Consider the following 26,226-nt stretch of genomic DNA (forward strand, 5'->3'; position numbering starts at 1 on the left):
TACTGCGGGAACAAGTCTTAATTGGCAACACTGAAAGCTCCACCGCCCCCGTGACTAAAGTTTATAAAAGCGTAAGAAAAGTCTACGTTGGAGTTCAGTGCCGTAAAAGCCCCCACAGGAGCCAGTAAAAAACCCGTAAAAGGCCAGCCAGAGAAGCGAGTCGCTTAAATTTGATTTCTAATCACGTGAGTGAAAAAAAACTTACTGGAGTCATATGAGGCACAGAACTCAAGATTAGTAACTATTGAATCAATATTGCTGCTGCGACGAATATTACAAAAAAGCTAAACGACGCACAAAAACCAATAGTTATTTTACAATATTTTTTGCCACGACTGATACACACACACACACACTCACTCTCGCACAGTATTTGACAATGAGCGGCCAAATATTGTTTGTGTGAGTGTGCGTCTGTGAGCGATTGTGCGCCTTGAGCAAAATTTGCTCTCAAAGCTAAACTATACAATAAAAAAAATCGCGCAAAATTCGCTAAACTGTGTTCAAAATGAAGTTTTTTAAATAACTTAAGAATATGTGAGAACATGTCACTGTGTGTGTGTAATTTTCCAGCGCATTGTCACTGCCAATTGGACTTTTTATACTAGCTTATTAAGTCATGCGCTCTCTTTATCTCTTAAACACACACACGCGCACGCACACAGGCACATGACTAAAAAAATACACACCACATGAAAATCACTCAGCTTGTTTCACTCGAAAATCGTACGTCGTCGCAGCAGCATTGTGGTTCGAAAGGCAGCGCAAGAAATTTTTACTTATATATATACTATATATATAAGAAATAAAGAAAGAAAAAACGGTTCAACTTGCAAAGCAAAGCGAAACGCCGATAAATACATACATAGTACATCAACAGTAATAAAGTGCAATAAAACGAAACCAATTGAAATTTCGATTATCAATTTGTAGCCTTAAACAACAGACAAAAAACAAAGCAAAATGTCTTCAGATGCGAGCAGCGACAACCCAATCTATGGCCCCTTCTTCGGTGTTATGGGCGCAGCATCCGCCATCATCTTCTCAGGTGAGTTTCACTATTATAATTCTTTTTTTAATGAAAAATCGAACACTTTGTGACGTAAATGCTTTAGCCAGTAAAACAAGGAGAAAAAAGTATGCATTTTTGTAGTTTTACACATACATGCATAAGTGTGTATGTGTTAACCATACACGCACATACTACCTCTCATACATACGCACTCGTGGGCTGTTTGAGCTCTTTGCTCATTTTGAAGTGCGCGTGACTAGCGAAAAAAAATGTTTAAGTCTAGTTTTGGCTGTTACATAAAAATAATCCATTCATATCATAGAAATTTTGTGCAATTTAACGCAATCCCAAAAGTGCTGTATAGCATCGAATTTAGAAATTCGCCTTTCTTTTGAACATGCTAAAAACGGCATTACCATTACTCATGCACGGCCAGCAGCAAAGAGAGCGTGCCATAGATAAATGTGAAAGAGAGCGAGAGATTGCGCGCGTGCATGTATGTGTGTGTGTGTGTGATGTAGCGCTGTTTGTGTGAAACAGAGTTACAATTTTTTTTGTGTAAAGAATTTTGTGAGGCGAAGCGAGGCTTGCTCTCCTTCTCTGGCACACACGAGAGTCACAAGACTAACTTTCAGTGTTGCCATACCATAGGTTTTTGTTTTATTTATCTTGATAAAAAGCATGGGAAGCGCTCGTACATTGGTCAATGCAGGTCAATTGTAATAAATATTTGTAAAGCCAGCATGTGCGTAAATTTATGTATAAAGCATTTTCATATGATTTGAAATCAATTTGTTTACTTGTTATCAAGCACATGATACTTCTACTTAATATTTATCGACTTGCTGGCTATTATAATTGTAATCACATGCCTGGATTTAGCCATAACCGAATCCAAGAACTATAACGGCACCTGAAAAAAATGCCATCACATGTCCCAAGTTTTCTTTCATGCGACCTTATCGCAGTGCACACACTTTTATTCGCTTATCACCTGAGGCAGCTAACTGGCTCTGGCTTATTTATCAATGAGCATGCGATAAGATAAGCCAATGCAAACACTAAAATTGAAGAACACAAAAATGATCAACGAAGAAAATGCCAATGCTAAACGAGTACATGCCTCTGCCTATTGTGTGTATATTTCTAATGGCAATTATCGATTCAAGCGTAAGTTAACAAATCAGTGACGTAATTGTTATGTCATGCATCATATTTTGGTCTTGTGATTGCCGCCCCCCTATCACCAACAAATGGAAATCCAATCATATGGCAGCATACGCGGCTTAAATGTTTACCAAGCGCATTAGCGTCATTGTCTAGTTTTATCAAAACTTTGTATATAGTACTTGTCATGTTACAAAGATATCACACAAAGCAAACAAGCATGCAAAGTAGCGGTTTATGTAATGCCTGCCAGTCTACAAACATTAGATATTATAATTTTTTTTTTTTTTTTTATTAAACAGTTACTGAAGTACAATTTTTGTTCCACATCTGGCAACGCTACTCACACGATCACATGAGTTTTAAAGAGTTTCAAGTGACTCTCTCTTGCTCACGCTTACGCTTCCTCTCTACATTTTGATTACATTGCAATTAACTTGACACGAGCTCAAATTCTGACTCATTGACAACCAATACATGTGCATACTTACTCAGATTCACATAGCTGTACAATGGGCGTTGCTTCAAGTGTATCAGGGTAAATACATATGTACATCATACAAACATATGTTGTTGTTATATTATTTTTCAGCTTTGATAATAAGAAATCAACTAAATCCTTACAATGCCAACCCATATGCATCATACTCACGTATTTTGCATACGTACATACATACATACATTGGTATGTACGTGTCACGCATTTTATTTGCGCAAACTCAGTAGCTAAAATAGTAGTCGATATGTACATTAGCTTGTACATTTACATAGAAAGAAAGAAAAATAATAGTAATGTCAACGTATATAGAAAACTATGTGGGATGTGAAGAAGCGTGAAAAAGAAAAACTTAATCTGTTTGTATCACGTGTTGGTCAATGTGTGTGTTTATAAATTTACACTGCAGCAGCAGCAGCAGCTGCTTAGAGCCTGAGTAGCGACCCTGTTCCTATTTAATTTACCTACAAGAGAGGGAGAGAGTGATAAACGTGGCAAGATAAAAGTGTGTGTATCTTAGCATTTTAGTTACTTCATGTATATGTATATTATCTTGTAATTAAAATAAGCAAGAGCATCCGTTAGATCATATCCTGTGTGTTCTTTAAGAAAATTATCTAATCAGAGCAGATGATCTTTTTGCACATCACAACAAAGTTGTAATTCACACAGTTCAGAGAAACAAAATTTGCTCAGTAAATTCATTCATGCTAAATAAATAATGAACTTGTTTTTATTAATGTGCGTTTTAAATTAGTATATTTCACTGGTTTTTGACTTTCTCATTTTGTTTTAAACAACAAATAAATATGAACATAATTTGATAAGCTGCTTTTGCTGCTTCTTCTCTTGTTACTCCCTGGCGCGCGCTCTCTTACAATCTCCCACAAAAGCACACACACACACACTGTATCAATGTTGTGCGCACTCAATTGTGACGCTACAAATTTGTTTTGTATGTATACATTTATAAGAAAAAAAATATATACATAAGTATATATTTTTATTCATTTGCTTTCGCATATTCTTAATACATTTTTATGTGTACATTGTATGTTAAATTATTATCAAAAGAAAAAATGTGCTGCTTGTTGATGCTGCTATGCAAATACACACACATTTATATATGCGAGCGTGTGTGTGTGTGTGTGGAGCATGTGTATGTTTATTCAACACTACACCTACGCAAATGTCTGCCATGCGTCTGTCGCTTTTAAGAAAATTTAAAAAGTCAATTGAATCTCAATGCTACCATTTATAATTATAATTATTTTTTTTTTGTGTTTACTAAATTTTAAAATGTTTATTCAAGCTCGCATACATATATTATAGTCAGTGTATGGCAACAACAAAATACAAGCAAATGTATTAAGGCTTTAAGCCATTATTATAACTTGCCACAACACTCGTTGAATATTAATAATGTTGTTGGAAAATACAATTTAATTAACATTGAGAACCGAGTCACATGACAATGCTAATTTGACGTATAACGGTGAGCTTTTATAGCTACTAGCTTCGTAGCGCGCTCACATCTCCTCTCTCTTCTTCTCTCTCCAGCCAGCTAGTCATCAAAATAATTTGAGTAAAAAATTAACTCCTTATTATTATGGATTGTGTTTAATATTTCGATTATACACTCGCTCATACAGGTCACAGGCGACGGAGTGTTACGAAACAAATTAATTAGGACTAAAGCCCAGAAGTCAATATAGTACACAATATACAACTTCAATATAAATACACACGTGAGCAGAGATGCTGGAATACATCTAGCGCCGGTGTCAACGTCGACCGCAATGTTTCTGCTTCTTGCCACTTGCCCGCCGCCTCTGGCTGTGGCCTTATCAAACAAATATCGTAATGAGAGTAACATTCGAGCACGATTAAAAAAAAAAGAGAGCGATAGAGAGAATAAAAATTACTTTTAACAAGACTCAAGTACGTACATTTTTTACGTGTGAGTTTGTGTGTGTGTGTGTGTGTGTGACTGACTTGTTGAGTAGCAATCATGTGACTATCAAATGTTATGACATAGAAAAGTAAAGAATATTACATTACACTTGCGATTTAACTGCAAAATTCTTCACGTTACTGTTTGATTTTTCCTTATGCTGGACTATTTTCCAATTGAATTAACCCATTTTGTTTCCTTATGCGCTTTGCAGCACTCGGCGCAGCTTATGGCACCGCCAAGTCTGGTACCGGTATTGCTGCCATGTCAGTGATGCGTCCTGAACTGATCATGAAGTCCATCATTCCTGTGGTCATGGCGGGTATCATTGCCATTTACGGTCTGGTCGTTGCTGTCCTGATTGCTGGCGCTCTGGAACTGCCCACAACTTACACCCTGTTCAAGTGAGTACCGAAATCGAAGAGTAAAGCCATATATAGTAATAGTATTCCATATGGTGTAAAGCCATAAAACTGATTCAAAACGCAATTGTATAATATAATGTCATCATTGTCTTTCAGGGGCTTCATACACTTGGGAGCCGGTCTATCCGTCGGCTTCTCGGGCCTGGCTGCCGGCTTTGCGATCGGCATTGTGGGCGATGCTGGCGTGCGTGGAACAGCACAGCAGCCAAGACTGTTTGTCGGCATGATTCTGATTCTCATCTTCGCCGAAGTGTTGGGTCTCTACGGTCTTATTGTGGCCATCTACCTGTACACGAAATAAATCAATCAATCAATCAATCAACACACATGCCGCAAATAGACAAAACAGCCCAGCAATCAACATCCAACAACAACAATAACAACATCCAACATCAATATCAACTTCAAGTAAAAAGTTTATCAAATAAACCATCCAACAATAACAACGACAAGAAGAACAAGAAACGCAACTCTGGTGGCCGTTGTAAATAGCAAAAGAAAACTAAATTAATATCATCCAAAAATCTAAGCGAAACAATTGGAAACAGAGTTGGGGCGCGCCAGTGTTGCCAACGTTTTGGTTTCGTTCGTTCGTTTGTTTGTTAGTTTGCGCGTTATTGCAATTTACTTAATTTTACTTGTTGCTAATTTGCTGGTGTGCTGTTTAGTTTAGTTTTATTGTCCGTTAATATCAGCAACAACAACAAATCAATATTTGCAATTAAGTTCATAAAGTTGTAATACATTTTTTTTTATCAATTTATTGTCTCTTTTTTCTTTATTATTATTTTGCGCTCCACAAGAGAAATGTGTGCTTTTTGTTATTTGTTTTTTCCATTATTATTAAATAATGTTTAGTGTTTATGTAAAATTCGTTAACAAACTCTATATAAAATGAATGAAAATTTAAGCAATTGTAAATTTTTGCATGCAGCTGCAACAAAAAAAAACCAACAAACAAATTTAGCAAGGAAAAAAGGGCCAAAACAACAACAAATTGATAAGCAAAGAAAGCAGTTTTTGCATTGAGCAGGTGAAAAGCCTTCGCGGGTGAGTCTGCAGCAAAAATGCAACAATTTCTTGGCAATACTTCGAAAACTGCAACCAACCAACCAACTACATATAATCATACACACACACACACCAACACACACATACAAACACACGCATACAAAATGTAACTAAGTCCTATGTTTATTTTTAATTATTGTTCAATTCTAAGAATAATATATTAAAAATTAATAAATTATATATATATATATATATAATTATGATTTTTTTGTGATAAGAAAATACATAAAAAATTGTAATACAAACAAGAATAACATACACAATTACGGTATTTGAATAATACATAATATATACACATATATAAAGAAAAAATAAAAACAAACATAACAAGTAATATATTAACATAAGAAAGTTTGTTATAGAAAAAAGGCAAATCATTATGAAGAAGAAGAACGACTATCTAAACATTTTCCCAAAGACATAAATTAAACGAGGGGTAAAACAAGCTTGGGCAATATATTATGTATAAAATATTAACATGAAAATGTAGTAGCAAAATTATAAAACCAACAACACAAAAGTCGTGCAAACAACACAAAAAAACTATTAAAAAAAATCCGCTGACTTTATAAAACATAAACAACAACTCCCATGTGCATAAAGTCAACCTACAAAAAAATTGTAAAATCCCAACAAATTAGAAGTTATACAAAACACAAACTAAACTAAAACTAAACAACATCAACTCGATCTGTATATTAAATAAGACCTAAGAACACGCCGTGCAAGCAACGGGGGCAACCAACCACCTGCCCCTTGGTCGCCGATGCATTCAAGATGCTGAGAATTGCGGAGGTGTCCAACCCGCGCAGGACTGCTCCCAACTTGCACACGCTAGTGACTAAGTTTTCCTCAACACCTGCCAGAGCACAAACATGCAACATGCACAAAATACAACAACAGTGAGTTAAAACACACAAACACACACACACACACACACTCATGTATATAATGTACTCTCAATTTTAGAGCCAGACCAAGTTGCAGCATCCGTGTCATGCTCGCTTGGGGTGGCTCTAGGGTGAGACTTTATGTGTGAGAATTCTGTTGCTGTGACGTCATTAATGTTCAGCAGTTGCTGATGAAAACTTGGCATGAGCTTTGTATTCTTATTCCTTATACTATCGATGTAGGGTTTTAGAGTATTGTATTGTAACTATGTATTCGAAACAACATCAAAAAACAAACAACAACAGACATTGTATGAAATAAATTGTAATTTCTAATTTCCAAAAAAAAAGAGGATTTATTTTTATAAATTTAATAGATATGTTGTAGAATTGGGTGCCTAACAATGGAAGGTAAGCAGTAGTAAGTTCTCAAACGGGCCTCTGAGAGTGCACCTGTTATCCATTATCTAACATGTGGGCAGTTCGCTGCCTAAGTCATTTTGAGTTACATTTTTCTGTTGACCTGTTTGCCTGTTGCTTGAATTTCAAGCTGTATCTGCTGGGGTCTGATTTCTCTCGCATTCATTTTTGAATGTTCATTATACTCTTACGCGTCTATATATTTTTATATATTATAATCCTACATATTACTTTGAATTATTGATGCTTCTAAAAACTAAATAAATCTATTTGTTGTAATAGTATGTATTTATTTTTTGTGTTTTTCTGTCAATATTTTTATTTTGTATGGCTGATGTAGTATTCTGATTCTTTGGAGCATGGATATGTGCACTGTTACCTAATTGGGCAACTTAAACAAATCAAATAAAAAATCAATAATAACAAAGGATAATTATGAAACAAACAATAATAGATATAAACTGAATATAAATTGAGGATATTAGTGCCTAGGATATAAGCGGATATGAGATCATTAGGTCAAGACCCGAGCCAGCAGGTCTTGAGGGTGGTGTCGTTTTAATCTTCTCCTGACTGTTGTGCGATGACTCGGCGTTAGGCGTCTAGCTAGGCTGTTCGGATGAGCTCCAAGTCGCTCCGTATATTTTTTGGCAATTGCTTGGATTCTGTCGCCAATTTTTGGCGTCCGCGGTTCTCATGTACCATGGAGCTCCTGTGATTCTCCTCAACGTCTTGGCTTGCAGAACTCGTATTTTGTTGAGGTGTGTTTTCGCTGCGATACCGTACACCTGTATTGCGTAAAATAAGCTCGGAGCTAAGATACACTTGTAAATTCGCACCTTGTTATCCAGCGACAGTTTGTTTTTAGCGGAGAGGAGCCAGGACATTCGATTTATTTTGTTTTTATAGGCATGCACTAGCGACTTGACATGTCTATCGAATTTAAGCCTTCTGTCTAAAATGACTCCTAGATATTTGTGAGACGAAGAGTGGGAGAGCTCACTACCATTAAGCATGACAATCGGGCAGCTCTGTACCCGATTTGCAAAGGTCATATTGGTGCATTTCTCTGCATTAATGCTCACGTTCCAATTTCTGGTCCATTCCTGAAAAGCGTCCAGATATTCTTGTAAACCAGTTTTGGCCAGAAATGTGGAACTGTTTTTGGTGAACACTGCGGTGTCGTCAGCATAGGTTGCTACCAGTGTATCCCTTTGTGCGAGTGATGTGATTGATGAGTGAGTTGGCATGTCGGCAGAGAACATTGTATACAATGTGGGGCCAAGCACACTGCCTTGTGGAACAGCTCGACGACTTATAACCCTCGATCGCCACATGAAAAGAGCGTCCTTCTAGAAAGCTCCTTATTAGCAAAAACAGTTGTGGTGTTAACAATTTCTTGGCTTTGTAGAGAAGTCCAGGATGCCACACTCTGTCGAACGCTTGTTGGATGTCTAAGAAAGCAGCCACCGCGTACTCTTTCTCCTCCAAGGCCTCCAGCGCAAAGTTGACTACTCTGTGTAGTTGCTCTGGGGTGCCATGCTGTCTTCGAAAGCCGAACTGGAATTTGGGCATCGCACTGGTAACAGCCTCAACGCTCAGCATTCTGTTCAGGATCAGCCTCTCCATTATTTTACCTAAAGCAGGAAGAAGACTGATAGGCCGGTATGAGTCCACATTTGATGGTTGCTTTGCTGGCTTTAGTATCATGATAATGCTCACCGACTTCCAAGCTCTCGGAAAGTATCCCACGCGCAGAATGCTGTTGAAGATGTGAACCAAGAACAGCAGAGCTTGGTCTGGAAGTAGCCTGATGGTCCGGTTGTCCAGCAAGTCCTCGCCTGGAGCTTTCTTAGCTTTTAGCTTCGATACAATATGTTTCACTTCGTTCAACGTGACAGAATCTGCAGGCAAAGCCATTTGGAACGGCGTTTCCAGTGATTCAGCAATCATTCGGCGATTGCTCTCTGGCGCAAAGTCGTGTGGCCTAAAACGCTGCTCTAAACTGTTCGCAAATACTTCTGCTTTTTCACGACTAGTGCGGCACCAGCCTCCTGCAGGATCCCGAAAAGCTGACTTTGTAGTGGGTAGCGTCTTGTACCTTTTAGTTATTTGCCACAAGGAGTAATTGGTTGAGGCATCTGTCCCTAAGCTGTCGAGCAAGTTCCCAATTTGCATTTGTTTCCTGAGGGCGAGCACTTTGTGTAGACGATTGGCCAGTCTAAAAAATATATTTATAGTAATTGGTAATAATTTATAATTTTTCTCAAAAGTATGCACTGTTTTTGAGCTATTATTTTATTTTGTTGCATAGCTACAGGAGCCGTTACAAAATTTCGACTTATTACTGCTTTGACTGTTTGCAACTTCAACCAAGGCTCTTCTAATCAGAGCAATTATAACGCCAACTTGGACCTACGGACCAAGTATGGGGCACCGGCTCTAAGTACCAGCTGAACAGGTTGAGAGTGGTACAGGCACGTGCTGCCCGACTTGCATGTGGACTCCCATGGTACGTCACCAATTGTGCGATTGAAAGGGATCTTCGCCTTATACCGGTGGGGGACCAAATAAATCACCACAGAAGCCCATATGCAGACAGACTTGTGGCAGTCTTGCCGAACCGTTACCTCTCCGGCGTCCAAGGAGAATACATCCCACTGATCTCTCTACCCGTGTAATATCATAGTTTTGTAAATTTTTTTTTTAATAATTGCAAATTGTTAAGGCTCCTTGTACCATATCTCACTTTCCAATTGTTAAACGTCCGGTTATGTTCAGAAGACCCTGAACGATTCCGGCGAAAATTAAAATTTGATAATTTAAAAAAATTTTTAAAATGAGCTGATGCTTCTGCTTATGCTTCTGAGAAAATCGCAAGTCGCAGTCGGGAGCAACACAAAAAACGTTCGCCAACGAAAAGCAAAGCAGCTGCAGCAGTCGAGTTTGGGATTCAAATATATGGCACAGCCGTTAAGTCTAACTTAAACAATATATGGGTAGCCCAAGCACAATTCCTGAGGAAAATTTCCGGCGCTCCGTGGTATGTCCGCAACAGGGACTGATGATTGGAGACGTACTCCAAAATTTGGCAACCAGATATGTGGAACGCCTCGAAGACCATACAAATGCATTAGCCAGGCAACTAACTGCGTAACCAACGAGAAGACGATTAAAAAGATGCCACCCAGCTGACCTCCCTAGAAGGATGATCAGTTAAATGTTAATAAACGTATATAGTATGGTATAGTATAGTATAGTATAGTATAGTCGCTCCACTGTCCTCTACTTATACTGTCGCGACTGCTGTCGAGACTGAATTTTTCTGCTAATGCTGTTTGATTTTTAACCCACCATACGCGATACAGGAGGTATGGCGTAAATTGATATTAGGTTGTACTTTGAAAATAATGTAGATGATGGCATAGCTACATGTAAAACATGTAAAGATAATTAAAAAAATATTTACTTAAAATGTACAAAATAAGTTTAAGTTTCGCAAATAAAAATTGAAGTGAACAAAAAACAATTGCTGAGAATATACATTGGATTGGTCACAGAAGATAGCATTCCTTTCAATGTCTTAAACTCCGAAAACATGAGGAACATTGTAGACCCAATTTGTGATGGCATTAAAGCCACCGACGGAAAAAAATTACGTTAAGTGCAACACATTGCAAAAAAACTTTGCAAACAGTGGCAAATAATAAGCATTAAAGCGCATATAACCAGTGTGTGAGTGAGAGTGATAAATTGTTGTCTCTAAAAAAAGAGACAGTGCCACGCATCTAACAAGAAACATTTTTGGCATAAGCGCACAATCTATAACTTCAGGTCAAATAAAATCCCTTATATAGGGCATGGTAGAGCTTAAGGGTGTTGGATCGAGCACAGCCAAAAATTTCAACGCTGATGTCTTAAAAGTTTTAAATAAATATATGTAATATATACTTAAACCAAATAGTGTAAATTACATCTGACAATGGTGCCAACATGCTTAAGGCAACATGTAAAAAAAATTGAAAATATAGATAAAGTGCAGAACGTGTTAATAGGCAATATGTAAGTTTGCCTTTGTGCTGCACATGCTGCTCTCGATGTAACCAAATCGCCAGATATGTTAAAATATCAATTTAATTGTCGCAACATGGCGAACTTAATAAGAAAAACATCAAATGGGTTTCGCGAAATATTCGAGCTGACACAGATAAAATGCCGCAATTAGATTGTCCAACCAGATGGGGATCCACCTACACGATGCTAAACGATTTGTTAGTGGCTAAAGATATCTTAACTAAAATTGAGTCAACTAAAAACAAAATCATTTTGGGAATTTATTGAAAACTATTGCTTGGTTTTTGGCCTATTGCAAAAAACATTAAAAAAAAAATAATTATGGAAATTTTTACGCCCAAAGGGCGATTGCGATCAAAAACATTATTAAATAATAAATTTCTGATTTTGTGTTTATTTTTGGATCCTCGTTTTCAACATACACTAACAGCACAACTAAAAACTGATGCAGTGAATCATTGAAAATCGATATGGGACAGAATATTCGACATAAATCCTACCGGAAATTTATGCTCATCACCAAATTCAGGCCCATCTCAATCTGTGAACGGTTTTTTTTTATGAAGAAGATGAGTTGTTAGACGCTTACTTAGTGCAGAGAATCCAAATGGAAGTCAATAGCACATTCGACGTCTACTCAAAGATTGAAAATCTTCAACTTACTTTCCAAAGAATCGATGCAGACGTTCTCACATTTTGAAAAGGAAAGCAGTGCACTGACCAGGAGCTATACACACTAATTATTTTGCTGTGGCCAACTCAGGTAAATACGAATGTTTTAATAATGAATGCGCCGTCCAGTGCAACTCCTCGGATGCCTATAGGTTAGTGGCCCGGCACTTCCGTGATAAGGGAATCCTTTTCCATCACCACCAACTGCCGGAAGACCGGCCCTTTCGCATAGTTATGCGCAATATGCATCATGATGTCCCTTCAGAAGATATAATTGAGTGCCTTCAGAGAGAGGGTCACTGTGTTCAACGTATATATACCCCACGCAACAAGGCAACACAACTGCCGCTAAACATAAGATTTGTGGATCTCAAGAAGGCAGAGAACAACAAGCTTGTTAAAAATATGTCCACTGTCTGCAGACACAAAGTAAGCTGGGAAAAGCCTCGAAAACAAACCGAGCCTGTGCAATGCCATAGGTGCCAGGAGTACGGCCACACCAAGGCGTACTGTACACGACACCACATATGCAGAGAATGCGGAGAGAACCATCCAACCATGGAGTGCAAACTTCAACAGGACGACCCTAGGTGCTGCTATCACTGCGGCAATTCCCATGCCGCCAACTTTAAGGGCTGCAAAAAATACCTCCAAGTTGCTTTTAAAAATAAGCAGCAACCGAAAAACAGCGATCCTCAATCACATACTTCTGCACTTACCTTTGGCAAGCATACTTTTGCAAGTGTGGCCAGAGGCGACCAATCTAACGATAAACGCAGTCAGCCCCGCAAAGCAAAGGAGAACCATCCGCTTCCCCCTGTCCTTACTGCAAATACTAATTTGGAAGCCAAGCTGGAACAGCTATTCATGAGACTTGACAGAATGATGTCCCTAGTAGAGACCCTAATGCATGCGGTTCTTCAGACGCGCTCCTCCCCCCCTGCTCCTCATAATGGGTGTGCTTAAAATAGCAGCTTGGAATGCCAATGGGGCCTCCTCGAAACCTAACGAGATTATGGCCTTCATCGAACTTCATGACATCGACTTGCTCCTGCTGTCAGAATCGCACTTTAATTCTAGGTCCAACTTCAGGATCCCAGGATTCGTCCTACACATTGCCAATCATCCAGATGATAGACAGCATGGTGGAGCTGCAATCCTTATAAGATCATCCATCTCCCATCAACATTCATCCATACACTCAGAAGATCATATACAGGCTGTCACCATTGAGCTCTCCGCAAATAGAGGAAATTTTAAGGTTGCCTCGGTGTACTGCCCTCCTGCCTTTAGGTGGACGGAGGCTGAAATTATGCCATTTCTCACTCAACTCGGCAATAAGTTTATTGCGGCAGGCGACTGGAATGCCAAGCATAGATGGTGGGGTAACTATAGAATGTGTGCGAGAGGAAGGGTTCTGTCTTCTGCCCTATCTGATGAGAACATCGACATTGTAGCAACTGGTGAAGCTACCTGCTATCCCTATCGTATGAGCGCCACTCCCAGTGCCATTGACTTTGGCATCTCAAAAGGCTTCAGACAGCAACAAGTGAAAGTCAAAGTACTGACTGAGCTGTCTTCTGACCATCTCCCACTGCTCTTTGAGTTGGATGAAGATGCTCAATTTTTCAAGGGAGTTGCTAAAATGCTGCCACCCCAAGCAAACGTTAGCATTTTTAAAGCACATATAGAAGCCGCTGTCTTACTCAATATACCCATCAACACCTGCGATGAGCTGGAAGCCTATCTTGACTCCTTCACCTCCACGATTTGTGAGGCTGCGCAACGAGCTACACCAACTCAGCACCAATCCAGTCCCGCTGTTAGAAGAGCGCCCCTACTAACCTTGGAGGCAAGGGCACTGCTGAACCAAAAAAGACACCTCAGAAGGCAGTATATAGTGTCAGGTGATCCTGCAACTAAACAGCTTCTTGCAAGCATTACAAACAGGCTGCGTCGGGTTCTTGCCAAGACCCGACAGAAGAACCTCGACACCCTGCTGGAAGGAGCCGGCACAGACAATAACTGTGATTTTTCAATTTGGAAGCTAACGAGAAATATTAAAAGACAGCCGCTTTTCCAATCGCCCATCTTGAGCAACAGTGGTCTCTGGCTGAAGTCGGATGAAGACAAGGCAAATGCATTTGCTGCACACCTAAGTTCCACCTTCACTCCATTCCAACTAACGGACGACACCCACCGTGAAGAAGTTGCAAGATTATTAGATGCTCCAGTGCAACCAGCCCGCCATATGAGACATACTACACCGCAAGAAGTCTCATTGCAGTTAAAGGCGCTGCTGCTAAACAAGACCCCTGGGTATGATGGTATTGACAACAGAGCTGCTAAATGTCTTCCACGCAAAGGAGTCTTAGCCCTTGTTAAAATATTTAATGCCATGCTTAAACTAGGGCATTTCCCAAAGCAGTGGAAGCGTGCGCGGATTGTGATGATCCCCAAACCCGGCAAACCACCAACGCAAATAGATTCGTACCGCCCAATTAGTTTGCTAGCGACTTTCTCCAAGATTTTTGAACGGATTCTGCTAAGTCGCCTAATGGAGCTGCCGCAGATAACAGATATTATACCACAACACCAATTTGGCTTCAGGAAGTCACACGGTTGCCCTGAACAAGTCCATCGCTTGGTCAATCATGTTACACATGGCTTTGAACACAAGCTATACTCCGTTGGCGTCTTTTTAGATGTCAAACAAGCCTTCGACCAAGGTGTGGCACGAAGGTCTCCTGTACAAGATCAAAAATCTGCTTCCTGAACCATACTACTGCATTTTAAGATCGTTCATTTCCGACCGGACCTTTGAGGTTGCAGTGCGGGACTCAAGATCCAGCTTGGAACGGATATGTGCAGGCGTACCACAGGGAAGTGTACTTGGACCCTTCCTGTATACGCTGTACACTGCTGACATCCCAGCCCCCGTTAGTAACAACGAAGAAGGCCTCCCGGTGAACCTGCTCCTAGCCACCTACGCTGACGACACAGCTATGATTGCATCCCATGCGTCATTGCAAACCGCCTCCAATGCAGTCCAGGAATGGCTGCATACAATGGAGCGATGGGCTGCTAAATGGAATGTGGCTATTAACAGCTCCAAGTCGGCATGCGTCACGTTCTCTTTGCGACGAGGAACTTGCTCAGGCCTCACCTTTAACGGAGAAGTGATTAACAGCGTCACATCACACTGCTATCTCGGCGTACACCTGGACCGGGCGCTGATCTGGAGAGCCCACATTACGGCCGTCAAGCAGAAATCGCTCGAAAAATTAAAAAAGCTCAACTGGCTTCTGCATTCCAGCAAGCTGAACATAAAAAACAAGGTGCTTTTGATTAAAGCTGTCCTTACACCAACCTGGACGTACGCCATCCAAGTATGGGGGACCGCCTCCAAAAGCCAACTGGACAGACTGAGAGTCGTCCAATCAAGAGCTGCGCGGCATGCATCCGGGATGCCGTGGTACGTCTCCAATTACGTCATCGAGCGAGACCTGAGGCTCACTTTGGTTGGTGACCAAATTAACTTCCACAGCAGCCGATATGCGGATAGGCTAGCGGCACACCCAAATCCGTTGGCGAGCGATCTCGTTGACCCCATTCCCCTCCGACGGCTGAAGAGATTTCACCCCAGCGATCTCCCTACTCGCAAGATCTCCTAGTTACCCTTTGTTGTAATTGTTATATAGTTTTAGTCCCCACTAGGTTATGTTCATACGAGACTGAACGATTCCCAGTGAATAAATAAAATAATAATAAAGAAACAGTTTCATAAATATGTTTTCTATCAGATAACGATTGAACGAGCGTTTTCGACGCTAGGACTTGTACTTACTGATTACCGAAATCGATTAAGTCAGGATCTACTAGAGAACATACTGCTGGTCAAATTGAATCCAAGCTTTCTGGACTCAGCGATTGACAGTTTACCTCTTTTTCAAAATGACGAATATTTTAAGAGTCTATGAAGTGTCTTATTATTGAGTGTATTATTAAGTGTCATTTCTATGAATTTTTTATTTTAAATATTATATTCTTAATTTCTTATTTTTTATGTTTTAGTTTCAATATAAAAAAATAATGAATTAAAATATTACGCACAGACAAGTAGTCAAACTGTTCAAATTTATTAGAATTCAAGGCCAGTAGCAAACAGCATAAGCACAAAAAGTCAGTTTCGACAGCAGTCTCGACTGCATTTTGGCGCGACTTGCAGATGTCGAACAGTTGCTGTTACTTCAACTTGCGTTGCAGATCGAAAGCATCAGCAAAGCAAAATCCCAAATTCTAAAAGGGCGACTGCTGCAGCTGCTTAGCTTTTCGTTTGCGAACCTTCTTTGCTGTTGCTCCGACTGCGGCATCTGATTTTCTCAGAAGCAGAAACTTTGCGCAATTTTTATACACTTTGACATTTTTGTAAAAAATGGAAAAAGGGTACCATGAAGTTGAGAGAAGAAGGCGTGGCAGACCCCATAAAGTATATATATTCTTGATCAGCCCGAAGAGCTGGACCGATATAGTCATGTTCGTCTGTCCGTCCGTCCGTCCGTCCGTCCGTCTGTATGAGTGCGTGTTTCTCAGCAACTATAAGAGCTACAGCAACCAAATTTTGGTATGTAGGTGCTCCTATATACAGGACACTACGCTTATATTTTATTTTTTTTATTTCCTCCCCCCTCCCCGCAAATCGAAAAAAAACAATATATAAGCAGTACAAAAATCTTTAAAAAACTGAAATAAATCACAAAATTGCCTAGTCATGTTTTCGACCGATTGTGAAAATCGAAACGATCGAAAACGATCGGATAAATAACATTTGGAATTATTTACATTTAAATTTTTTAATATAAACAGCGGGCTGCACGTGCCGCTGCCGACGCGGCGTCGCTGCTGACGCTACAGCGAAAACGAGCAGTGCGACGTGTTAGCTGTTTTGTGTGTATGTGTTTGTGAGTGCATGCATGTGTTTGCTACGATGCCCTAGTCAAAGTGTATCTAAAAGTTTGTGGCGCCCAACTTTAATTTGTCCACTTGTTTAAACACTGGTTACAAGGCAAACGCCAAATGCCTCGGAAGCCCTAAAGATCACCCAAATTGGAAAGCATAGGGTGACTATTCAGAGATCCAAGCCAAGCAACGAACTGGTGCAATGTCGCAGATGTCAAGACTATGGGCACTCTCGAAATTACTGTCTTACGAATCCAGTATGTGCCAAATGCGGTGGCGATCACCCCACTGGGGCTGCGTGCTTCGGTCGGGAGAAGCAAGTGTTTGTGCGAATTGCGGCGACAATCACGCCTCCAGTTACAAAGGTTGCAAAGTGAGGATTGACCTCGCCAAAAAGCTCAAACCACCCACTAGATTACTCACCGATGGACTGCCAGTACCGACGTACAGAGCGCAACTTATCAGATCAATTCATTACTGACTCAGTGGTGGATTCTCTTATGCGGATATGGCAAGACGGAACGTTAGCAACGCGAATACTTTTCCAGAACGACTGCATCATCGCCGATATAATGCCAAAGAGCCTCAAAGCAAACTGGAAAGTTGGGAAAAAGCCATTCAAGAGATAAATTCCAGAATGGATCTGTTATTTAAATTTATGCCAAATTTGATGGCATCTAATAATGTATTTCGCGACTTGGTACACAAATTAATGCCAAGATGACCAACTCAAATCTAAACAACGGATTATGGATCGCACACTGACGAACTGAAGATTTTCCTTAGCTCCAATTCAATAGATGTTATGCTACTAACAGGAACAGTCTGCTGCTCAGGCTAAAATATCTACCTCCAAGGATATTCCATATACTATGCTAATCAGGCGGTAACTGTAGAGGCGGGGCTGCAATCATTGTTAAAAACAATATTGCCCATTCTCAAAATGAATCAATCACCCAATGGAAGATACAGCAGGCCGGTATTATCTTCCTCCAAATGAAAGATGGTCAATAGCCAATTTTGCTCATATGCTTTCATCGCTTGGTGTTAGATTTATAGCAGGAGGAGACTTCAACGCAAAGCATCAATGGTGAGGCAGCATCAGAGCTTACTCTCGAGGCAATCATCTACAAGAAGCTATTGGCAATAGCACATGTCAAGTCCTTGCTACAGGAGCACTTACGTTCCATTCATACAATACCCAACTAACACCTTCTGCGCTTTACAATGAAATGAGTGGGCCGCAGAATCACTGGTGATCAAATTTGAGATTCGCTACCGTAAAAACTAAATAATCCCCAGCGATGAAATAAAACACTTAATTTCAGAATATTTCTTCGCTATATATATATTGTTCTTGTGTTTTCAGTGTTTACATGTTTTTGTTTCAGTTTCTGTTTCTGTTTCTGACTGGTTCCACTTGTACACACTATGTTCTGTATATGTAGAGTTTAATACAATAAGTATTCATATTTCTATTTCATTTTGCATTTATGGTTGCTTTGATTACATTATTCGCAAACTCGGCGACTGAACTGAATGTTAAATCAATTAACGTTTTCTTGTTTTTATGCTTGGCGTAACTATGTAGTTCAACTAAATCATAATTGTACCAAATACTTGGCATACATAAACTTGATTGTAATTGTATGTATGTTCTGCTTTGCTTTGCTAATAATAGAGCTTTATATTATTTTATGTAGATTTTGGTTTTAATAATATTTTTTATTAAATTTGTTTAAGCGACATACATATAAATATGGCTATGTACAAAACGAAAACTAAGCATAAGGACTAAATATAATGATTTTCAGTTCAAAACCAAAACGTGGTAATTCGTTAAAAATACATTCGGCAGTGTCTAAGTTGGAAACGATCAACGGGACTTGAACATCTGTAGCTTAAAGTATTCTACAAATTACGCTTAGTTTATGTGTTAGCAAAATAGCAGTTAACCTACGAATTTACGAATACGTATTAATTCCCCTTTTTGTTTGTTTTTGTTTTGCTTTTTAATTTTTAATATATTTTCATTTGTTTGTATACATTCCCTTGTTTACGAGTACGGTTCAATATGTGTGTGTTTTGTTTTTCAATAATTTCTAGAAAACTTGTCTCCAAAATGTTTCTGTGTTCATTACTATGTTTGCAAAAATTTGAGGTAGTTTTATTTAATTTGAATTTTTTCTCAGTGTTACTTCATCTTCAATAAATTTTTGCTCATTGCAGACCGAATTTTATGTTTTTCATTTTTTTTTTTTTTCTTCATTTTTTCATCTTTTTTATATAAAAACGAACAAAATGAAAGAATATTGCTTTGATAACTAGCACAAGCTGACAACATTTACAAAATGCCATAAAATTCTTTACCATATTGCGTAAAAACAGGATGTCAGCAAGTAAAAATGTTTACATACTTATCCCCTGACTTCAAGGCAACAGATACAAGTTGTATTTATTTAATTTGTTACTTAGTAATTTGTATGTTTCTCATTTGGGGCTTGTATACAGTTTTCACTTAGAACTAATTAAGTATGCGTTGCTACGAAATTCCTTGATTTAGCTTAGGACTTGGGGGTAGACTTTAGGAAAACTAAGCGTTACTTAGTCTTGAATCATAGGCAGCTACAACACACAGATATTTCATAATTATAATAATATAATATATAATATATATATTATATAGTTTTTTTTTGTATATAAGTTATGCATTTCCTATTTATACAATGTGGTCGGTCGTGTTGAATGATGATCATGTTAACTACATACAAATGGATTTTCGTTTTTAAAGTTATATATTGTTTAATATACATATATGTATCAGTCGTTCTTATGCTGATAAATTGTTGTTACTTGTCCATGTTGTTTCATTTCGCTTTGGCAGTGTTGAGTTCTCTTTGTAGTTGATTTCGTTTTCGTTTCATATATTTTTACTTTACTTTAAATTTAAATATTTGCTCGTGTAAATTCATTGGCGTACAAATTTTCAATGGTATTTTAAGGCGAACTTCTGCTTTGTATGGTCTATTGTAGAGTAATTTAAGAACTAATTAAATAATAAGCAGAAATAAACATAAACATTTCAAATTGCATTTTATTGTGGCTGAACAAAGATGACGCTTTCACTAATTTAATAAAACTTGCATTTGCATTGGCATTTAAATATTTACATGGAATATTGAATAAGAAAACAAAAAAAGATTAGAAAAACACAAACTAAACAACAATTTGCACTAAACGTAATAATTTGTTGTTCTCATTGAGTACACGAAAATTTAATAACTATAAATGTTTTTTCTTTTATTTTAATTGTTTTTTTTTTTTTAGCGATAAATGCTTCAAGTCTTATCTTTGTTGGTGTGTGTGTGTGTGTAATTTTGTGCGCAATTGCTTTAAAATGGAAGTTTTGGAATATGAGAAACGTACAGTGAGCCTTAAAATACAACAAATTTGAAATCCCGTTTGGAGTTGGAGTCTTGTCTTGTCGGCAGTACACAATTTACACAAAAAGTATGCATAGCTAACAAATATAAAATGAAAATGTATGGGCGGAGGAATCAACAAAACTCTATTGCTTAAAAACAAGGTGAGAAATGAATGAAGTGTTTATATACAGTTATTTATATATGCATTGGATATAAGTTTACCTAAATATGCAACTATAGTTAATATGCGTGATTATATTACAGGGGAGCTGAAGCTGATAATTTAAATATGCGCTTATGAATGTATGTTGGTGTCTATGGTGCTGGGGGGGTGGGGTGGGGTGGGCTTTATAAAATCTATAACTAATTGTCACTGTTTACTCGTTTGTCCATTTTTTCTTACATGTATGCGCATGGGTGTGCAATACGAAATTTACATAATTACTTAAGGGGCAACAATACTTTCTAAATGGGCACTAGGGCATCCGTTGGCACCAATTGCTCGTTCGTCGTCGTCGTCGTCGTCGTCTTCGTCGTGGTCATTGTCCTAGGCGGCTTGCGGAGATGTTTGCGTCGCTGTTGCAACTGCAGCTTGGCTATGCTAAGCACTTGCTGATAGCTAGAGACAGTGCTGCTGCTTCTGGAGCTTATAGTGCCAGAGACGCCATCGTCCAGCTCCTCTTCATCGTCGTCATCCTCGTCCATGTCATCAGCCGAATCACTGTCGACGTAATCGCTGCCGCTCTGCTGCTCTTCCTCCTCCTCCTCCTTGTTCACATTATAATCATCAGCAAATAGTTGCGCGTCGTAGCGCAGTCTATAGGCAGTGCTAAGCAGACTATCGATGCGTGTTTTCTCCGCCGGACGCATGTGCTTAATGTGCATCACTTTGGTGTGTTGACGCGTGCGATGCGCACACTCGGGCAGCCATTCGTCAGAGATGCTGTAAACGGAGGAAAGGCTCAGTTAAGTGCGCTGCGCTGCTACAAATAAAGTTGGGCACTCACATTTCTCTGGGTGACCAGCGCACAAAGCACTCGTAGCTGCCTTGACTGTTGCGTCGGCGCATTATACATTGTCCATTGAAGGTGATGGCCTGGACGCCGTTTGTGAGCGTGCTTATCTGACGCAACCGATGCTGCAGTCCCTCCATAATGCCCGTGTCGAAAAAGTCAAACATGCGTGCTGCGAATGGCATCAAAATTAAGTTTAAGTAAATAAATCGAATCTGAAAGTGTCTCAGCTTACCTGAGAAGGGCTGTCGGCGATAGCGCAGCTTTTTGCCATTCTTGCGTAGCTGCTTGGGCACTGGCGGATCCGAGGTGCGTTTGCTGGTGCTCTCCTTGGCATTGTCCGTGGCATTGAAGTGATTGTTCACATGCTTCTGCAGTGCCAGCTGCAAAAAATGAATAACAATTGATTGATAACAAGTTCAGCAAATTAATGTTAGCCCTAGGCTCACCTGTGAGCCAAAGCGCAGTCCACAGCCCTCGACAATGCACTTGAACTGCTTGGAGCCGCCGTGCGAGAGCACATGGCGCTCAAGCCAGCGCCGCGAGCAGGACTCCTTGTTGTAGACCTTGCAGCCAGCCCAGAGGCAGGCAAAGGGACCAGTCTGCGTGTTCACATGATGCGTCTGCATATGGTCCAGCAGCTTGGAGTTGCTCTCGTGCTTCTTGTTGCACTTGGTCCAATAGCAGACGCCGTCATGACGCTTGGCGCCCTTGGCACTGGCTCCCGCAGGAAAGCGTATTGTCTTCGGTTGGGATAGTATCGGAGAGATGGCGCATTTCGGCAGCGCTTTGCTTGCCGTCTCCGCCAGCGCGGTGTCTACTAGACAGCGGGGCGTAAGTGGCGTGGGCGGCGCCGAGCACACTGAGCCTGAGCCGGAGGCGGAGCCAGAGGCAGAGACAGAGTTGTCGTCAATGTTGCTAAGCGAGGCGGGGGAGGGTGCATTGCAGTCAGAGGCATTGCAACTGTTGCTGTTGCCGCTGCTGCTCATGCTGCTGCTGCTGCTTACAGGCGCTCTAACTCGCTTTATACAACTGAAAGTCAAAAAAAGTTAATAATAAATGCTTACAACAGCCCGTGTTGAGTGTAGTGTGTATTGGATACTTACATGGCATCGGCTATGCTGCTGCTGCTCTCGCTGTTGCTGAGGCTGCCGCCAATGCCGGACTCGGGCGTCAGTCGCTTGTGGGTGGCCGTCTCGGAGGAGGCCACCGACTTGTCGTCCTCCTCATCGTAGTTGCTGCTGCTGCTGCTGCTAGAAATAGCAGAAGCAACAGTTGCTGTCGCTGCAACAGTTGTGATTGTTGTTGTCATGTCGGCAACTGTTGCTGGTGCTGGTGTTGGTGGTGGAGTTGGCTCTGGTTCTGGTTCTGGCTGGGAGCAATCATCGGTGCCGCTCGAGTTGCAAGAGGAAGTGACCAGCTCACTGAGCATGTCCTGCTGGCTAACATGACACTCAGGCGACGAGATTGGATTGCTGGCGGGCGATGGCACAGAGCTGAGCGAGGCGGGTGTAGAGGGCTCCAGAGAGAGATCCGCTGCAGAGCTAACCGAGTTGCTGCTGTTGTAGCTGCTGCTGCAGTTGGAGTTGCCGCCGGTGCATTCGGCCAGCAGCTCGTGCTTCACCTGCTGCTGGCGCAGCGCAATGGGCAATTGGCCGGCAAAGCTTTGCGGCTTCTGTGACATGATGGGCGTGCTTGAAAGCGGTGGCGGCGTGCTGGCAGCCGAGAGTGTCTCCTCCTGCGGCTCCAGCTTGATGGGCATCAGCGACTTGCCGAAGCCCGAGAGCGTGGAACAGGACTGCGTAGATATTGAACAATTGCTGTTGCTGCTGGGCGAGCTGAAAGGCAATGGAGTCGTGTGGAGTGTGGCGTGGGATTTGCCCACAATACTAATCGCGCCATTCGAGTTCTTGACCAGATCGAAGAGATCAGCGGAGCTTGAGATCTTGGCAACTGTGGGTGCGGCTGTTGTCGGCAGCTGCTGCTGCTGTTGCTTGGCCATGCTGAGTGTGGGCGTGAGCTTGGCAGGCGCTATGCTCACCAGAGGCGGCGTTGGTGTGATTGTGGGCGTGGCACTCTTGCGCAGCTGCTGCAGTTCCTTGGCAGCGCTGCCTGCCACTGGCGATGTGGGCACCAGCGGTGGCGGCGTCGTGGGCGTGGCTATGCTGGTGTATTTGGTTTTGTTAAGTGACTGTTGCTGCTGCTGCGGCTGATGGTGTGCACGCTTTTGATACGGTTTGGCCAATGCAGCGGGCAGTGATCGCGTCTTGGTGGCGGCAGATGAAATGGTTACCAGTGGCGGTGGTCCCTTAATAATGGCACGTTGTTGTTGTTGGTGCTGTGGCAGTGATTGTTGCTGTTGTTGCGGCAGTAATGTGTTGCTGTTGCTTAAACTATTCGAGATGCTGTTGTTGTGGGCTGTGTTGCTGTTGGCGGCAGTAAGCGGCGGCGGCTGTGTGGCTGTGATAAGTTGCTGCTGCTGTTGTGCATGTTGCTGATGTGAGAGCAACAGCTGAGTCAGCTGTTGCTGCTGCAGCTGCAATTGTTGCTGCTGCTGTTCGCTGGTTGCTGGCTCAAATATAGAACTCAAGGCGGGTATGGGCTGCAAGGCAGGCAAAGCTTGGTGCTGTTGATGTTGTTGCTGCTGCTGTTGATGTTGCTGCTGCTGCAGTGCTACAGCCGCAGCAACTTTCTGCTGCTGCTGCTGACTGTTGGCAGCAATAGCGGCTGCAGCCTGGGCCAACATGGCAGGCAACGTGGCTGCATTTAGAAGCAGACCCGCAGGCGTGGCCATAAAAACTGGTTGAGCGGCAGCAGCGGCGGCTCCCAGGCGTTGCAGTTGTTGCTGCTGTTGTTGTTGTTGTTGTTGTTGTTGTTGCTGCTGCTGCTGTTGTTGCTGATGTTGTTGGTGCTGCTGCTGTTGCTGTGCGGCAATGGCAGCAGCAATCTGCTGCTGGAATAGCTCCTGTAGATTGGGAGCACCAGTGGGCCTAAAATATAAACAAAATTTACGTTTTAATTGACAAACTTATCTGGCAATTGTTGATGACACTTACCAGCCTGCAGTGGAAGCTGCTGCTGTTGCCGTTGTGGCTGTTGTTGTTGTGGCAGTGGTAACTTGTTGCAGCTTGAACACTGTGCCATTGAGAAAGTATTGAGCCGCAGCAGCTTGTGCGGCTTGCGCAGAGGCCGCTGCTGCTGCTGCGTTGTTGCTGGCGGCAGCAGCAACTGCTGCCTTAGCCACATTGTTGAGTTGCATAATGTTGGCGGCGGCAGCCAGTTGAGGCGGCAACTGCACCAAGTTGTTGAGTTGCACGGGCAGCTGATAAATCGTAGGATTGGGCGTGGCCGGAACAGCAGACGCAGCAGTTGGCGTTGGCGCTGCTGCTACAGGCAGCTGTAGCTTTTGGCTAGGCTTGGTAGCAACTGTTGTTGGCGTGCTGTTGTTGTTGCTGCGATAGGCAGCTGATGGCAGCAGCGCTTTGTTCGCCTGCAGCTGCAACTGTTGCTGCTGCTTCATTTCGGGCGTTCGCGGCGCAATCGCCACATGCTTTTTGGCGGGAGATTTGCCAGTGTTGGCGTGGGCGCCTGCTTGACTATTGCTGCTGGGTGTCTTTCTCAAATTGGGAGCCACTTGCGCTATTTTGGCGGGTTGCTTGCTGCTGCGTTCGATTTTCTTCAACGCTGGCACCGGCAATGTCGGCGGCGTTGTTACAACAGTCGAAGTATTTGTTGTTGCAGCTGCTGCTGCTGTTGTTGTTGTTGTTAACTTTTGTTGGGACTGCTGCTGCTGCTGTTGTTGTTGCTGCTGCTGGTGCTTTTGATCATTAAGCTGCGATAATATATTAAAGTATTTGTTGAGCGAAGCGGTTGTGGCTGGCGTGCTCATTGTCAGCGTATTGGGAGATGCAACAGCAGCTGTCGCTGTCGTTGTGGCTGCGACTGTGGGTGGCGGCGTCTGTTTGCCTGACGTCGCCTTCATTTGGGATTTAAAGAAGCCTGTGATTTTTGTTTGGGACTCCTCCAAGGCGGCCGCTTTCAGTCTTTTTTCGCTGCTCAGCGTGTCAGCTCGGGACTTCTTGGGTGCTACTGCTACGTTGGTGCCTGCAGACAGACTGAGGTCGTTGCTGTTGCTGCTGCCTACTGCGCTGCGTTTCTTGGTTGTTGGGAGCGGAGTGGGGGAGGCCGCATTGGCGGGCACGGCAGTTGAGGTGCTGCCCAGCCCCAGGCTGGTGTTCCAAGGCCATTGCAACGTGGGCAGCGCTGAGCTGACGCGTTGTATGCTTGTCGTTGCAGCTGTAGCTGTTGTTGTTGTTGTGGACTTGGCTGTGTTGCTGATGCTGTTATTGTTGTTATTATTGTTGTTTACATTGCCCGTTGCAGTTGTCGTTGCATTGTTGCTATTTCCGCTACTGCTGCTGCTGCTGCTGGCATTAAGGCTGAGTATTTGTGGCGGCATCTTGTTTAGATGTTGTTGTTGCTGCTGCTGCTCGTCGCTCAATAGCGAGTGCGCACTGTATGGCGAGCCTGGCTCAGATGCATCCTCACTGGAGCCTGTGCTGGAGTCGGTGCAGCTTAACGAGATCGAGGTGGCAACACCACTGTAAATATACACAAACAAAGAGAGCACATGAGATAATGCATATTA

At 41.8% G+C, this 26,226-nt stretch overlaps 2 protein-coding genes across 5 annotated transcripts in view; one reads left to right on the forward strand and one right to left on the reverse strand.

The window, feature by feature from the left end:
• The first annotated feature begins 79 nt into the window (after nucleotides 1-79).
• LOC108596419 (V-type proton ATPase 16 kDa proteolipid subunit) lies at nucleotides 80-5,500 on the forward strand. 2 transcript variants are annotated; one of them, XM_017982136.1, is made up of 4 exons: nucleotides 80-185; nucleotides 934-1,048; nucleotides 4,844-5,033; nucleotides 5,151-5,500. In XM_017982136.1, exons 2-4 carry the CDS (start codon nucleotides 964-966, stop codon nucleotides 5,353-5,355), a joined length of 480 nt encoding a protein of 159 aa, XP_017837625.1. In that variant the 5' UTR covers nucleotides 80-185; nucleotides 934-963; the 3' UTR covers nucleotides 5,356-5,500. The 2 variants fall into 2 exon arrangements, with proteins under 2 accessions (XP_017837625.1, XP_017837626.1); XM_017982137.2 differs by lacking the exon at nucleotides 80-185 and having other exon boundaries at nucleotides 842-1,048.
• Nucleotides 5,501-20,443: 14,943 nt separating this feature from the next.
• LOC108596212 (zinc finger protein jing) overlaps nucleotides 20,444-26,226 on the reverse strand; it is a 129,695-nt gene continuing 123,912 nt past the window's right edge. For all 3 annotated transcript variants that reach the window (XM_017981736.2, XM_017981738.2, XM_017981737.2), the window contains exons 2-7: nucleotides 24,635-26,179; nucleotides 22,685-24,568; nucleotides 22,028-22,610; nucleotides 21,814-21,961; nucleotides 21,573-21,750; nucleotides 20,444-21,508 (exon numbers count right to left, since the gene is read on the reverse strand). In XM_017981736.2, coding sequence (XP_017837225.1) covers nucleotides 21,031-21,508; nucleotides 21,573-21,750; nucleotides 21,814-21,961; nucleotides 22,028-22,610; nucleotides 22,685-24,568; nucleotides 24,635-26,179 — 4,816 coding nt within the window. In that variant the 3' untranslated portion in view covers nucleotides 20,444-21,030. The remainder of the gene's footprint in view (nucleotides 21,509-21,572; nucleotides 21,751-21,813; nucleotides 21,962-22,027; nucleotides 22,611-22,684; nucleotides 24,569-24,634; nucleotides 26,180-26,226) is intronic.

The sequence above is a fragment of the Drosophila busckii genome, chromosome 2R (genome assembly GCF_011750605.1).
Source record: "Drosophila busckii strain San Diego stock center, stock number 13000-0081.31 chromosome 2R, ASM1175060v1, whole genome shotgun sequence".
Classification (NCBI taxonomy): Eukaryota; Metazoa; Arthropoda; class Insecta; order Diptera; family Drosophilidae; genus Drosophila; species Drosophila busckii.